Consider the following 14,174-nt stretch of genomic DNA (forward strand, 5'->3'; position numbering starts at 1 on the left):
ATATCGATCCCCATCTTTTCTAATTTAACCAATAATTCCTCATGTGGTACCGTATCAAACGCTTTACTAAAATCGAGGTATATTAGATCCACCGCATTTCCTTTATCTAGAAGGTCTGTTACTTTCTCAAAGAAGGAGATCAGGTTGGTTTGGCACGATCTGCCTTTCGTAAACCCATGTTGTAATCTGTCCCATTACACTATTCACATAACTCAATTTGCATAGCTTAGACTGAATTTCCCCTGTAGTGCAGACAAGGCCTCTGGCATTCTCAGAGAATATCCAATGCCTGATGTTTCAAAAGAAACTGTCAAGCCCGTGTAATGCATCTGTTCAGTAGCCTAGTGCCATAAGGAAACATGCAATTCACTTTGCATCATATTCTACTACTAAGTTGGGGGTTTGTTCCTTTTCCAATAAGGTGCATAACCAATCCTGTCCCTTGGATCTTATATTCTGAAACAAAAACAGTTCTGAGTGGCAGATGTATTATCTCAGTGGTGGTTTTTTAATAACTTTAAAATACTGTCTAGAGCAGAGGTGGGCAAACTACAGCCCGCGGGCCACATCTGGCCCATGGGACCCTCCTGCCCTGCCCCTGAGCTCCTGCCCAGGGAGGCTTGCCCCCAGCCCCTCCCCCACTGTTCTCCCTCCCTCGCAGCCTCAGCTCGCCCTGCCGCCCGCTCAATGCCCTGGGCAGCAGGGCTGCGAGCTCTTGCCAGGCAGCACAGCTGCAGAGCCACGGCCTGACCCGGTGCTCTGTGCTGCGCAGTGGTGTGGCAGGGAGCACGGCTGCCTGTCCTGGGCTCTGGCCGTGCTGCCAGCCACCGGTGCTCCAGGCAGCGCGGTAAAGAGGGAGGGGAGTTTGGGGTGGTGGTCAGGGGGTTGGGGTGGTCAGCGGGTGGGGAACGGAGGGGTTGAATGGGGGAAGGGGTCCCCAGGGGACAGTCAGGAAGGAGAGCGGGGGTTGGATTGGGTGGCGGGGGGCAGTCAGGGGCAGGGGTTCCGGGGGTGATCAGGGGGACAGGGAGAAGGGGTGATTGGATGGGGCACGGGTCTGGGGGGGGCAGTCAGGAATGAGAGGAGGGGTTGGATGGGACAGCGGGGCGCAGTCAGGGGAATTGGAATGCCAGAGATGAACAGGTTTCAGTGATCAATGCAATTGATTAATTTGGAGCAGATTTCACATTTTTTTAAAATGATCAGTGCAACTTTTCAAAACCGTACTTGAGCTGGTAGCCATGTTTGCTGTGTAACCAATTGCAACTTTGACTGATGACGCTCATAATTGGCAACTTTAACAAGTCCCAGTGCATTTTCTGTGTTTGTTTTTATAGCAGCCAAAATGTGGTAGACATTTTAGTCATGTGGGAAGAGGAATCCCTGACCTGAAGGCTTACAGTCTAATGCCTCGATCCATTTACACTTGAGTGTAACCTTACTCATGAGTAGTTGGCTCTTTTCTTTTTTTCCTCCCCAAACCCATTGGCTAATTGCCTGTTCCTTGCCCCTGTCATTAGTTAGCTGAGCCATAACTGCTTTCAAACTGCAATCCTAAAAGTAGAGTCTAGAAAACTTTATGTGCTGCAATTGCTTTACTTATCTTGGGGGGAGGGAACTATGCGGCTGCTTAAATGGTTGGCAAATCAATTTCAGGAGTATTCTGATAGCGGACGCTCTAATTTTCTCTCTAACTTCTGTCTCCTTCCTTTTCAAACAGTAGTAAAATACAGTGGGACGTAGAGTAGGGTTTATGGTTAGGTTGAGAGTTAGACCCCACAAATCCCAATATGAAAATTCTCCCACCACAAGCACCTGTATTGCTGCAGGAACTTGGAAGGAATGGGTTTTTTAAAAACTAAAACAATGTTTTACTTGTTTTTAATGTTTCTGTTGCACTGTTTATTATAAACAAATACAAGAATTAAGATATATTAAGAATCTTAATTGTGCAAGATTGTGGCATGGTCAAATGGCTTGTGCTGTTCTGAAGGTCGTCTTACTCAAAAACCTAGTGGTCAGTAATTAACACTCTATTTTCTCTAGAAAGTGCCTATAAAATAAGGCCTCAGTGAGATTAAAAATGGAAGTAGTTGCTGTTCTGGTACTTGCACAGGCAGGACCAACCTCTCAAAGCTAGTGCCTTCAGTTGGTTCCCTTTGGACTATAAACTAGCCCATTCTATTTCCCCTAACCATGCATCCTACTAAATCAAAACTTTGGTAAGCAAATAGCTCTTACAGCATGACTGAAAGGTTAATAAACTCGGTCTCTGGTGAACAAATGAGGGAAGTGAAGGAATCCTCATTGATGATAAACTGTAGAATGCTCTGCCACCACCAGCCACCTAAACTAGCGGATTGTACATTTCTGTGGGTGTAGCAGACCAGGGGAGCACAGAAAGACAAAAAGCAGCCCTATACCTGACCACTTCAGCTGCTCTGTGAAGAACACTATGCACTTAACAGAGAGGAATAGGGCTCTAAGGCTTCTAACCATCCACTATCTATCCATTCCAGTAAGACTGGGGGTTTGCTTTTGTCCCTCATGTCCCCAACTGTATAAGTTGGATCTGTTGTCATAAAAAAGACATGATGTCTTGCTTACAGGAACAGTGAACATTTAACAGTATAACTTTTCCTACGACGGTGTTTCACAGCACCCAGAACACAGTACTAAGTGAACAGTGCAAAGAAACTAAAGAGCGCATTGCAATAAGCATATATTGCACTAGGTTGGGGTATATCTTCCACCCATTCTGAATTTTTCTGTAATTCCCCGTGCTGCCTCCTGAGCAGCAGTTCTCTCTTTAACTGATTTTGTTAAATCACACAAGTGAAAATCAGTGCTCACAATAGGAGACCACCAAGGAAAAACCCAGTGTGCTCCAAGAAGTGGTGTTAATGAGGTAGGTGTCATAGGTTCTATGGCAGCAGTACTAAAGCAATAACAAAGAGCTGTTGTAGGGGGCTGGCTTAGGCCTGGTCTCTACAGTTAGGCTGATGCAAAGCAGCTTATGTTGACAGAATTCTGGAAGCATCTACACCAGACGTGGACAACCTGAGCCTGAGAAGGAGCCAGAATTGTACATTGCCAAAAAGCCATGGTAATACGTCAGCAGCCCCCCATCAGCTCCCCCTGCTCCCAGCACCTCCCACCCACTGGCAGCCCTGCCGATCAGCACCTCCCCATCCCTCCCCATCAGCTGTTTCATGGCATGCAGGAGACTCTGGAGGGGCAGGGGGAGGAGTGAGGGCACTGCAGGCTCAGAGGAGGGGGTGGAATGGGGGCAGGGCCTATGGCAGAGCCAGGGGTTGAGCAGTGAGCACCCCCAGCATGTTATTTAAATAAATAAAAATAAATTAATGGAGATATCCTATCTCCTAGAACTGGAAGGGACCTTGAAAGGTCATCGAGTCCAGCCCCCTGCCTTCACTAGCAGGACCAAGTACTGATTTTGCCCCAGATCCCTAAGTGGCCCCCTCAAGGATTGAACTCACAACCCTGGGTTTAGCAGGCCAATGCTCAAACCACTGAGCTATCCCTGCTCCAGCCCTGGAATCAGTGCCTATACAAGGAGCCACATATTAACTTCTGAAGAGCACCACATGGCTCCAGAGCCACAGGTTGGCCACCCCGATCTACACTAAAATATAGTTTCCCACTAATGTAACTTACCCACTACACCGATTTAACTCCGCCTGTGTGAGAGGCATAGCTCTTAAGTCACTGTAGTTAGGTCAACCCAGTGTCAGTATAGACACTGCGTTGCTGCCTTTCAGAAACTATCCCCCAATGCTCCACACTGGCAGTTAAATACAAATGCTCCTGGTTGGGGACACAAGGAAGGTAGGATGGACGTGTAAAACCAGTTCAACTACTGTGGTGGCTGTATGTTGACGTAACATAGGTCAACTTAATTTTGTAGTGTAGACTTGTCCTTAGACAAAACTGAAGACCAGCATACTTCCACTATTTAAAGATCTGATACCACTTCTTGTTAGAAGTGTTTAAACCTAGCATCCTGGCCAAATTCCAACTTGGGTAATTATGTTCTCTCTATACATAATTTACGGGTCTCCCCCTTCCGTGGATGGAGATTAGCAACATGCACAGAAAAGGGAGGGTTTTGAACTGCAAGGAACTTAATGAGTTCTTGCCTGAGGTAAGGATCTATGGATGTCCCATTTTCCTTTCAGGACAAAGGGAGTGGTTGCTTCCTGGGTTTGATGTTTTGGAGGAAAGGCCACTTCCTAGGTTGGACAGGAGCGCAGGCAGGAAAGCAGGGTGGATGGGGATCTCCCTCTGCACAGATTGCTGCTCCTGTGCTATGGAAGAGAGAAACAAAAGGAAGAGGAACTAAATTTAGAAAGTATCCTGTATAAGAGTAGAAGAATAAAAAAGCAAGATAGAGACTACACTAGGACAAGCCCATCTCATCACCTCAGGAGACCTGTCAGAAGGTGTGTGTGTATGGAAGAAACATACAGAGAGATTATAGAGGAAGGGGGAGAAAAGGGGTCTTCCTACAAAACCCTTCCCAGATTTCAACACAGAATGGGGCTCCTACCGCTTCCTTGAGAGATCAGTCCCAGCCTAGTACAATCTCACTCTCAAGAGGTTCTTCCCAATATTTAATCTAAATTTCTTTGTCTCGATTTTGGCCCATAACTCCTATGTACCACTCTAAGGCCCCAGTCCTACAAAATGTGAGCACAGGGGTTTGCTGCAAAAAAGGCTAGTGCAATTTTAAGCTGTGTATTCAGTTACGGAGCACCGAGTATCCTCGGTATGAATGGCTTTGGTGCAACTGTAGCTGGGATGTTGCATTCCATTCCAGAAATTGCATCACCACAATAATATTGTCAAACTGGGGAGCGTTCAAAGAATAGTAACAAAAATGATCAGAGGGCTTCATCTGAAAGGAAAAATGTAAAGGAAGGAGGGAAGGGACACAGTAACAGTCCATAAATATTTGAAGGTTATTGAAACCAAGGGCTGAGAGGAATTTTATAGACCCCAATCCTGTAACTAGTTTCTCAGGACCAGGCCTCTATTCTCTCATAGAACCCCACTGAGTGCAGGATTAGGATGGGTGAAAAGAGTTGTCAAATCTTATTTTCATGAAAAACTGGAGTTTGGATAAAAACTGTTTTTTCCTTTTCTTTGCAAAATGCATCTGCTTTCCATAGAAAATTTCAGGGTTTTTTTTTTAAATAAATAAAAATAAAAAAAGTATTTTGATTCTGAAAAGCCTCCAGACTGCCACACGGGAATTGTAATTCAGATTCCCCGTGTGGCAGTTTAATCCCAGGCTGTTAATTCCCCTCCCCCCATGTTTCTAAACCTTTCACTTGACCCCATTTTTCTCTCCCCCTTTCCCCATCCCTTCCTCCTCCCCACTGCTGACCTCTCCAGTCCCTCTCTATAGTTCTGTCTCTTCCACCCCAGCTCCTCTCTCCTCTAGAGCCAGGCCCGCTAGGCCCCGCTGGAGGCCAGAGCAATCGATAGACCGCCCGCCCCATCGATGCGCTCGGCGGTGGAGCGGCGCGGTCTGGTCTCGGCCGGCTGGGACTCGGCGCGACCCCAAGATGGCGGCGTTGGCGGCGGCGGGCTCCATGGCCTGCGCGTGAGCCTCCCCCCCCCTCCCCGGGCCATGGCGGGCTCCGGGCCCAGGCCGCGCTGAGCCGGCCGGGATGTGCGAGAGCTACTCGCGGTGTCTGCTGCGGGTGTCGGTGGCTCAGATCTGCCAGGCGCTGGGCTGGGACTCGGTGCAAATCTCGGCCTGCGACCTCCTCACCGACGTGCTGCAGCGCTACCTGCAGGGGCTGGGCCGGGGCTGCCACCGCTACTGCGAGCTCTGTGAGTGCCGGGGCCGGGGCCGGCACTGCCCGCGGTGTCACTGCGCGGGGATGGGAGCCGTGGAAATGGGGGGGGCCACTGCCCGCTCTGTCAGTGTGTGTGTGTGTGGGGGGGGATGGGAGTCCTGGAGGGGGGCACTGGCCGCTCTGTCAGTGCGGAGGGGGATGGGAGCCCTGGAGATGCGGGTGGGCACTGGCCGCTCTGTCAGTGCGGAGGGGGATGGGGGCCATGGAGATGGGGGGCTACTGCCCGCTCTGTCAGTGTCGGGGGATGGGAGCCCTGGAGCTCGAGGGAGGGAGGCAGTGTGCGTTGATAGGAACCATAGAGAAGAGGGGCGGGGTGTCTAGTACTGTAAGATCAGCGAATGCAGGGGAGAAGATGGATGGGGTGCTGGTGGTCCAAGGCTGCTACTGCCTGCCCTGTGAGTGTAGTGGTTGTGGGGGAGCTGTGGGGATGGGGCTGCAGCTGCCCACTCTGTGAGTGGGGGGAGGGATGGGGCGGTCTGGGGTTGCCACTGCCAGCTGAGTGCTGGGGGCACAGTGCGGTTGGGGGCGGGGATTCCACCCTGCTGAGCTCTGAATGCAGAGTCAGTGGGGGGTTAGGGCTGCCACTGTCTGTTCTGTGAGTCTAGGGGACTGGGGAGCCATCAGCATGGTGGGGGTAGAGCTGTCACTGCTCACTCTGAATGTGGGGAGACAAGGGGAGTGGCAGGGTTGCTACTGCAACTGCAAGGGCTCTGTGAGTGCAGAGAGGTTGGGAGCCATGGGAACTGCAGGGCTGAGGTGTCACCATAGGGTAAGCTCAGTGGATATATGGAGATTCTGGGGGCCAGAGATGCCACTGAGAGTTCTGGGTGGCACAGCTGTAGCTGAGTCTGGAGATGCTGGGTAAAGATCCATGGTTACTTGGGGGCTGACAAAAATACTAATGGGATTTGAGGGGAGGGGATTACCACTGTTTCTTTGAGTCCAGGGTCCATTGAGATCAGGGGGCTGAGAGGCCGGGAATACCAACCTCGCTGTAAGTCCAGGAGGATGTGAGGAGTGTGGCTATTGTCATGCTCCGAGTTTTTTGAATCTGAGGACTTTTGGTTGTAGGGGAGCCTGAGAACCACTGAGAGAGTTCTGAGAAGTTTGAGAAGCGCTGAGAGTTTGAAAACACAATTACCTTCCAGGGCTTAGCCTGTATTTTCCACAAGTATTGTGAGATTTGTGAGGCCATAGGAGGGATATATATGTATGTCATTGGGAGTTGGGGGCACTGTAATTTACCTTCTTATTTAGGCTGCATGAGGGGTCTGAAGCATTTACTGTGATTTGGGAAAAGGGCATATTTTCTTGACGAATGGATGGAGGGGAAGGGAGCATAATCTCTTAATTACGGAGGCATATGCTGTTGCATGAGGAGTTAAACATTACATCTGTGGTATAATGTCTCTTATATTCTCAGCCTCACACTGATTTCTTTTCTCTCAAATGTGATTGTCAAAAGCACATCCTATTACTCAACAGATCTCCTCCCTAAGTGTATTTAGACTTGGGTTTGCTTGTCACTGCCTACTCTGGAAGAATAAACTCGATTTTTTTGTGGTTCTTGCATAATCAACAGAATTGTTAACTAAGTTCCGGTTGTAGAGACTCTGTTGTTGCTGTGTTAGCCAGAAACTAACCAGTTTGACCTTCGGATCAGTTTGATTTAGCAGGGTTGGCGGTTGTGTTTATTTGGAGGGGAGAGGGGTGGAATCTTTGCACTTGTAAACGGAACAGATTTGATCTTCAGTAATTGAGACACAATAAACTGCATATTGTGGTTCTGCTCTGAATAACAGCTGTAAAAATGGCATAATAGGGTCCACATTTTCTCAGTTAACAAGCAAAATGATGGCTTTTCTAACTGTGCTAGATTATCTTCCTTGCTTCCATTTGCTATATCACATTAAAAGACATCTGTAAATACACTCAATACTTTCCTAATGTTACTTTTCTAGGTATGCAATAGCTGTAGTTGTAGATACTATGGTTTCAAATGGGAGGGGAGATGTATTACGAACTGGGGTGCATGGGTGGTCAGGTCTATTGGTTGGAGCAGTGGTGATCAGGCCCAGCAATCAGAGTAGAAATCAGAGGCCAGGAACAGAATCAAGAGTCAGAGCCGGAGTTAGGAATCAAGTAAGGAAGAAGCAGGGCTGGAGTGGACAGGAGCAGGACCCAGGAACAGGAATGATTGCAGCTGTGCGTGTAAGCACTGGGCAGCCACTAGCCTGCTGCTGCTGAGCTTAAGAGAACACTTGTGATGCCTCTCAGCAAATCAGGAGTCTGATTGTTCAGGGCGTTCAGCTGCAGGTCAGCTAGCAGGCCCTGCCTCAGCTGCAGACCCTGGTTTCTGACAGGATGATTCACAAGGCAATCTCTGTGGCAATTTTAAGATGATTGTTATGATTATGTGTATTACCATAGTGCCTGGGAGATCTTGTTGTCATGGACCAGGGCCTCATTGTGCTAGGCCCTCTACACACACAAAATTAAGAGATGGTCCCTGCAACAAGGAGCTTGCAATCTAAGCATAAAACAAGAGACAACTGATGCGGGAATACATGGAAATATTGAGACAACAGTGGTGATAGTCAGTACAGCCTGTTATCAGGGCTTTTGTAGGTATTATAGCAATGGAGAGTTTTGAGGAAGGATTTGAAGATAGCTTTGCAATTGTTTATGGGGAGTGCCTCCCAAGTATAAGGGGCAACATGGGCGAACGCATGAAGGTGCTTGCTTGAAAATGTAACATATGGGTGATGGAGGCTGGCAACGTGTGCTGATTGGAGGCAAGCTTCAACGGGGGGAGGGATAGCTCAGTGGTTTGAGCACTGGCCTGCTAAATCCAGAGTTGTGAGTTCAGTCTTTGAGGGGGCCACTTAGGGGTCTGGGGCAAACATCAGTACTTGGTCCTGCTAGTGAAGGCAGGGGGCTGGACTCGATGACCTTTCAGGGTCACTTCCAGTTCTATGAGATAGGTATAGCCCAAAAAAAAAAAAGCTCAATAGTGAATGAGATGATAGGGTGGGCATTGACTGTAAAGGGCCTTGAAGCAAAGACAAGCAGCTTATTTTTGTGATAATAGAAAAGGGGGAGCCAGTGGAGAGTTTCAAAGAGAGGGGTGACATGGAGAGAGCAATGGGCTAGGAAGATGATCATTGCAGAAGCATTCTGAATGGATACGAGCGGGGAAAGATTGCATTTGTCAAGGCTAGAGAGAGGTGTTGCAGTAATCAAGATGGGACATTGTATAAGAGTTTGATGGATAAGTAAGGCTGTATCTTAAAGATGTTATGCAGAAAGAATTGGCAAGATTTAGACAAAACCTAAACGCGAGGACGGAAAGAGAGGTCCGAATCAAAGATGGCATAGAGGCTGCAGACCTCATGTGCTCCATACTGTGAAAATTTTTGAGAACCCTATAAAAAAAACAAACAAGAAAACCCTTTCCATATAAATAGGGCTTCTTATTCTAGGTTTTAAGTGATAAAACACCCTCAATACAAAAATACAGTAAATAAAATAAAAATTGGTGTTTATCCGATAAACACTGGAAGAATACTGAAAACGGTTACTCAGTCATGTTGAAGTCACCCTTTTCCCACTGCTATTTGTTTATATAGGTGATGTCCCTGCTCCCTAGTTTGTATGTAAGGGCTCATCTACAAGAAGCAGTAATGTGGATTGGGAGGGTGTGATTTCTAAAGCATGCTAACGTGTTGCATGTTAATTTGTCCATATAGACCCTGTTGGTGCTCACTAAAGGTTCCCTAGTCGGCTATAATGTAGTGCTGTTTGAAGCAGTACTATGTATAGAATTCAAAAATAGCTAAAAATACCATCCCCTGGAAAACATAAGCCCTCCGTGTAAATTTAAAAGTTTTAAAAAAATATTGGGCCATTATGACTATGAAATTAACAAAAATATAGAAAAATGACAATGTTTCAAGATGTCACATGCTTCTGAGATTGTGGAAAAAAGTGTGTGGTTTTATATTATGTGTGAAAAATAATCACCTCACCTGGAATTCCATAGGAATAAAATACACAGTGAATGAGATATGGGTGCCTGTGGTGTGCTGCTTCATTTGCTGTGCCCCCAACTAAATTTTCTGTGGCCCAGCTATGTTAGCTCTGCACATGTGTACATCGTGGCCTGCTATAGCTGGGTACTTTTCCCATTCAGCAAGGGATTTCAGTTTAAATGTACTGTGCATGGGCAGAGTGCTTTTTTCTATGTCAGGTTTCAGAGTAGCAGCCGTGTTAGTCTATATCCGCAAAAAGAACAGGAGTACTTGTGGCACCTTAGAGACTAACAAATTTATTAGAGCATAAGCTTTCCCACGAAAGCTTATGCTCTAATAAATTTGTTAGTCTCTAAGGTGCCACAAGTACTCCTGTTCTTTTTCTATGTCATAACTTAAACCTTAAATGGCTTTAATTTTTCTGTTACACTGTTAAAAAAAATAAATCAGGAGTGACTTAATTGATGTCAGTAGAGTTATTGTGGGTTTACTCCAGTGTGACAGAGAAGAATGTGGCCCAAACCCTGTGATGTGTGAGCTAGAGTAAGTTGTGTGTGTCAGAGAGTGGCTGATCTTTTTAAGGGGTGTTGGGTCCTAGCCTCACCTGTGACAAACTTAACTCATTTCTCCAGGGGAGAGAATGAGTAATACCACATGACAGGAGGGTTGTGTGGCTAACCCAGGTCTTGGGGGTAGATGCCGAAGGCCAGAAGACTGAGGGGAGAAGAAGCCTTGGGTCCTCTCCAGAGACAGAGAAGATTCCAGGAAGCCTTGAGAGTTGCTGCTTAGTAAAGGGCAGGGAGAGATGCTCAGGAAGGGTTATTTAGCTGGGGTAAAATGAAACTTGAGGTGAGAAGACAGACTCTCAAGAAGCAGGGTCTGGGCCCAGTTTGAAACAGAGGCGAAGATACTGTTTGATGCTTGATAAAGACAGTGGTACCCTGGAAGGGATAGGATTCTAGAGAGACATGTGCAAAGGGCCATGTCGTCAAGACAGGAGCAAATTCTGGCTAGAGAGGCTGGCGTGTGGAGAACAAGTTGGCTAAAGTAAAGCCCCAGCTGGAAGTTTTATTTTCCTTTTGAACTCTGTTAATAAACCAGACACTGAGAAGGGTTATTTTTGGACATGTGAAAGCCTTTGCAAGTACTTGAGGTGCCCAGAAGGGGAAACTGAGGCAGTGGAGCATGTGAGATCAGGCTGGGTAAGACGGCATAGTGGCAGTTTAATAAATGAGGGCAATTTTGAGTATTTGTTGTTAAAACAAATAGTGTAATGTGATGTTAAGCCACTTGCTTCAGGTTGTCAGTGGATCATCTGTAGAAGGAGTTGGTTTTCAATACTCTTTTCTCACAGGTTCAGCAGTGTACACAATGACCAGATGTGTTATTGGGTGGATTTTTACCTTCTTTTGAAATATGTTCATTGCTGGAGCCAGGATACCAGATGAACAGGAATTTATTAGTTTGATCTAAAGTGATCATTCCCATGTTCTTAAGATTGCATTTTTTTTGCAGAAGTGAACGACTTGTATTAAAAATGCATGGGAAACGCAACTTGATAGGCACATCTTGATAAACAGAAGTGAGAAATCCTAAAATTATTAGATCTTGAAAAGTATGGCCACATGTTATATACTCTTGGTGAACTGGACCAGAAAAGATTGCTCTGCTGTTGATGTACCTCCTCTTAGCTCTGGTCTACACTACAAACTTACGTTGGTAACGCTACGTTGGTTCACCCCTGAGCGAAGTAGTTATACTTATTTAACCCACGGTATAGAAAGTGCTGTGTCGATGGGAGGGACGATGGGTAGGTGGAGTACCTACGCCAGTGATCCCCAAGCTTTTCCGTAGGGCGGGCGCCGGATGACTAGCCGCCGAGGACCGTGGCCGCCGGACAAGCAGCCGCCGAAATGCTGCCGTGAAGTGGCAACGTCAAGAGGCGTCGCCGCCAAAATTTGTGAAGCGGCAACGTCAAGAGACGTCGCCGCCGAACTGCCGCCGTGAAGCAACATCATCAAGAGGCGTCACCGCCAAAATTTGGCGACATTTCGGCGGTAGCGCTTCTTGACGTTGCCGCTTCTCAGCAGCATTTTGGCGGCTGCTTTTCCGGTGGCCAGTAGGCGGGCACACATGGATGCTCCGGCAGGCGCCATGGTGCCCGCGGGCACCACATTGGGGACCCCTGACCTACGCCGATGGGAGAAACTCTTCTATTGTCATAGGTAAAATCTTCACTAAGCGCTACACCAGCGTAGCTGCAGCGTTGTAAGTATAGACAAGCCCTTACTAAATAAATAGCTTTGAACGTCCGTAAACCTCCCAGATTTTGTTACTTTCAGGACATCTAATTTCTTACTGGCTGCCAGTAAGAGAGACCATTCTTCCTTCTTGACATTCATCAGTCGCCATGAAATGGAGAAGACTTCTAGTAGCAATGATAATGTAGAGGAGGTCGTATCTATATAAAGCCCAATCTATGGCGTTCTGATTGGTTTTCATTGGTGTAGCTACACTGATACAGTCCCCCAGTGTAGATGCACTGAATGGCTGCGACTTTCCCCAGTAAATTGCTAGTATGAATTGCACCAGCAAAAGCCCCATTTTGCACTGTCTACTATATCAATGTAGTTCTACTGATGCAAATACTTGACTCTAGACAAGCTTTTTGGTATTTCTAATGCACTAATCTCTATAGTATCTAGGTGTCAGTGCAGAGGAAGCAGTACATGTAAGAATGGAGAAGTACATTTCCAAGTTATTTCACCAGTAGGAACAATAATTACCTGTGGGAAAACTGATGGACGGCAACATTAAGTAACTTGCCCAGACACACTAGGTAAAGCTGGAAAAGAAGCTCCGATTCTTAATTCCATGTTTTAACTACTAGAAAAGTGGACCTCCACGATTGGAATATTTATCTTAACAGTTGTGTGTAGAAGAATGCTGTGCATCAGCAGGAAGCTGCAATCTACCTTGCAGGATTTATGTAGGTATATTATATGTAGTAGCTCTAGATGGATGGAGAACAGTATGCGAATGATATATAGTGTGTATTATTGATATCTGATCTATATTATGTACTATTTATTGTGGTTTGCCCAGCACTATATGTAGCCACTCATTAATAATTTTCCTATATGTCTTTTTGGCTACAAATTGTTGAACAGCTATTGCTCATTGTAATAAGCTTTGAATAAATCTAAAAGCTTTCTCCATTTATCAGTTATTCAAAATTTTGCCAAACTTTAACCATTTCAGGTTAACATTTTCTATACTTGTTCATTGCCTCAGGCTGAATTTTTGGGGAAGTTTCAGCAGTAACAGTACACATTACTGAAAATGACGTTAGGGAAATACAGGTCGTTTTTTCCAGTGTTGAAATATTTTCCTAACTGTATTTTGAAGAGCTCTAAAACTTTAAGGGTTTGGAGCAGAAATTTAAAATTTGGCAGACAATTTGGTCCTGGCATCAGAGAAATTCTTTTTGCTGATTCCATAAAAATGCATCCAGATTGGCTGAGTACTATAAGCCTCTGAAAATTGCCATTCTCCTTTTCTCCATCCCAGGCAAAGAGCCTGTTGGTTGTTTTGAAGGGAGAACAGTATCTGTTACTTCACTCTTCCCCAACTCTGTTGGATTCGTCTTCCCTTTGAACACTTATGGCTTCTCTACATGGGAAAATTGACCATCAGAGCTATAGCTATATAATTATACCACTGTAGCTAGGCTGGTGGGGACACTCTTTTCTGGCATAAAAGTGACTTCTGGTATAATTACTCTGCTTCCATACAATTATACTGTACCACTGTAGTGCTGCTGTCAATTTTCCCACATAGACAAGCCCTTAAATCCCTTTCTCTACTGCCCAAACACCAACAGACTGACCTTGACATAATTCTTGTTGGTTTTGCTGTTCCAAGTTCAGCCAAGGCACTTAAGTTTAAGCATGTGAGTAGTCTCATTGACTTAAAAAGTACCTAGCTAAATCAGGCCTAGAGTCCTAGGCCCTTCATGCTTACAATTGCTGGACTTTAATTCAGAATATAAGACTTGTTTTCATAAATGGGTCTCTGGCATTCAAATTATGTGGCCAGTCCATCTCCGTTAGGTGCAGATCAACTGAGACTCGATGCTGACCGAACTAGCTTTCACCTGGACTTCAGTGTTGGAAACCCAGTCCTGTTGTTTGAAACCCAGCAATTGACATAAGTGGCACAAATGGAAGCTGTGAAGTTTTGTAATGTGTCATTG

The 14,174-nt window shown here is 46.1% G+C and overlaps 1 protein-coding gene across 1 annotated transcript in view; it reads left to right on the plus strand.

The window, feature by feature from the left end:
* The first annotated feature begins 5,629 nt into the window (after positions 1–5,629).
* Positions 5,630–14,174, plus strand: part of TAF3 (TATA-box binding protein associated factor 3) — a 147,696-nt gene continuing 139,151 nt past the window's right edge. The window contains exon 1 of the mRNA XM_024202145.3: positions 5,630–5,862. Within this exon, the coding sequence (XP_024057913.2) occupies positions 5,697–5,862 (166 nt within the window). The 5' untranslated portion in view covers positions 5,630–5,696. The remainder of the gene's footprint in view (positions 5,863–14,174) is intronic.

Source organism: Terrapene carolina, unplaced genomic scaffold (genome assembly GCF_002925995.2).
Source record: "Terrapene carolina triunguis isolate 2854851 unplaced genomic scaffold, T_m_triunguis-2.0 Scaffold68, whole genome shotgun sequence".
Classification (NCBI taxonomy): Eukaryota; Metazoa; Chordata; order Testudines; family Emydidae; genus Terrapene; species Terrapene triunguis.